General features: G+C 50.7%; 1 protein-coding gene across 2 annotated transcripts in view; it reads left to right on the top strand.

The window, feature by feature from the left end:
- The window catches only part of LOC110311037 (apolipoprotein L2-like), a 9,433-nt gene that overhangs the window by 3,104 nt on the left and 4,014 nt on the right, over nucleotides 1-2,315 (top strand). For both annotated transcript variants that reach the window (XM_021184271.2, XM_029470065.1), the window contains exons 2-3: nucleotides 735-795; nucleotides 1,097-1,223. In XM_021184271.2, the coding sequence (XP_021039930.1) occupies nucleotides 765-795; nucleotides 1,097-1,223 (158 nt within the window). In that variant the 5' untranslated portion in view covers nucleotides 735-764. The remainder of the gene's footprint in view (nucleotides 1-734; nucleotides 796-1,096; nucleotides 1,224-2,315) is intronic.

Here is a 2,315-nt window from a genome sequence, read left to right as displayed (position 1 = left end):
ATATATATATAGAGAGAGAGAGAGAGAGAGAGAGAGAGAGAGAGAGAGAGAGAGAGAGAGAGTGCGAGCCCTGGGCAGTGGTGAACTTCTACCCTGAAGGGCACAGACAATGCTGTGGATGGAAAGCTGTTTGCAGCCCACTGTACACGGACAGGAGGATAGCCTGCTAGAGTTTAAGGGACCCAGGCTTAGTCAAGGTGGGGGGGAGGGGCATGGCTCAGATTAGCTAGCGTTCACGTGCTGGTATGAAGACTGGGGATGCTAGCTAGCCTCATGGTCTTCCCTCTACATTGAGATGGGGTCACCGTGTTCCTCATTTCATGGCCTGTGTGTGGTCACCTAATGAGGTGGATGCCTAAGGAGCCCTGCGTGTCCCAGACAGTCACCACCAGTTCTCACCCTTAATTCCCACGTGTTCCTACCCTCAGAGGGCTGCCAGAACATCCCTCCTCTTCTTGCCTTCTGTATACAAAGTCAATTATTTCCCACAAGTGCACCATCAGCTGATCCCCGTGGGACAGGGCACCTTTACCTTGGCTGGAGTGGGAGATTTGGGGTGGACAGTTAGAACCAGATGCTAGCAGGTTTCTGCAGAGCCCCGGGAAGAGAAACACTCTGGATAGCGTCTGGTCTGTGGCAGAGACTGTGGAGGAAACAGTGGACTACAGCCCTTAGGTGTTTGCCTTCTCTGTAGCGATTCCCCCTTTGTTGCACAGTTTGTCTTCTTCTTGCAGCTTGGACCAGAGACCCCCACATTTGACACCATGGACCCTTCAGACTGCGAGGATGCCCCAGGTAGTTACTTAGATTCCCCTGGCGTCTTCTTGCTTGTGGCCCAGATTTCCATGCTGAGTGCAGAGAAATTGAGGACAGAGAAGGGGAGACTCAAGGGAGACTATAGGTATTCTCTCAACACCAGCTCTCCAGGGGTGGGTGTCTATTCCTGGCTCTATCCTAGGGGAGTGCAGCCGGGACTCACCTCCTCCCTATCCCGCCTCCTTAGGTGGGACCAGGGCATCCTGGGAAGCCGACTCTAGCTTGGTGTTACTCAAGCTCTTCCAGTCCATCCTCCTGCTTTACTCTCCTTTCCATCCAGGAGACAGAACCTTCATTGAGGAAGCCGCTGAGTACCTGCAGCACACATCGGGCAGGGAAGACCTGAGGCTGCTGCTGACCGAAGATGGAGCCTGGGAGGCCTTTGTGGCAGAGGCTGAGCTGTCCAGGTCACCTACGGTTAAGGACTTCCTCCCCCTTTCCTGGTTTCTCTTCCCCTTCCTGCGGATGGTGCACCCTCGTTCCTCCTCCCCCTCCTCCCCCCCCGTGTCTTCCTCACCCAGTGCCCTTGTTCACACGGGTGGTGTTCTCCAAAGCATCTCCATGGATACACCCGGAACTGTGCTTTGTGAGTGTGCTGGCGTCTCTCAGTGAAGCTGAGAGCCATCGGAAGGCTGGGCCACACACTGTCCTTAAGGCTGACCTGGGGTTTCTTACTCCCCTGCAGGTCAGAAGTGACACCAAATGGTAAAGACTGAGCGCTCTTTAGTATAGGAGACGCCTGAGGACAGAAGTTGGATCTTAGGTTTTCCTGATTTTAGGATATTTTCAACTATGATACATTGTGGGGATGAGACCCACATCTCAACATGAAATAGACTGTAGTTTTCTTTTTGACACCTAGCACACACCTTAACCATCTATGCACATTTTAATTTTAAAAAAAAATATGTTTATCTGTTTTTATGTAAGTTTATTTGTATGTTTCCTGCATGCATATCTGTGTGAGGGCATCAGATCCCCTGGAACTGTAGTCCAGACAGTTGTGAGCGGCCATGTGGGTGCTGGGAATTGAACGCTGGTCCTCTATGTTCTTTTTTAATGTCCTTGTGTATGTGTGGGACCTGTCCCTGGAGGTCAACTGTGGAGCTTTCTGCTGTGGCTTCCCGACGCTGCTCAAAAGACCTCCTCTGCTGGAGCCATTCACATTTAGAAGACTCACTCACTCATTCACTCACTCACTCACTCATTCACTCATTCACTCATTCACTCACTCACTCATTCACTCACTCACTCACTCATTCACTCACTCACTCACTCATTCACTCACTCACTCACTCATTCACTCACTCATTCACTCACTCACTCATTCACTCACTCACTCATTCACTCACTCACTCATTCACTCACTCATTCACTCACTCACTCACTCATTCACTTACTCACTCACTCATTCACTCACTCATTCACTTACTCACTCACTCATTCACTCACTCACTCACTCATTCACTCATTCACTCACTCACTCACTCACTCACTCA

Source organism: Mus caroli, chromosome 15 (genome assembly GCF_900094665.2).
Source record: "Mus caroli chromosome 15, CAROLI_EIJ_v1.1, whole genome shotgun sequence".
Taxonomy (NCBI): domain Eukaryota; kingdom Metazoa; phylum Chordata; class Mammalia; order Rodentia; family Muridae; genus Mus; species Mus caroli.
The sequence above is the reverse complement of the archived record's forward strand: the minus strand, read 5'-3'. Positions and strand labels throughout refer to the sequence as shown.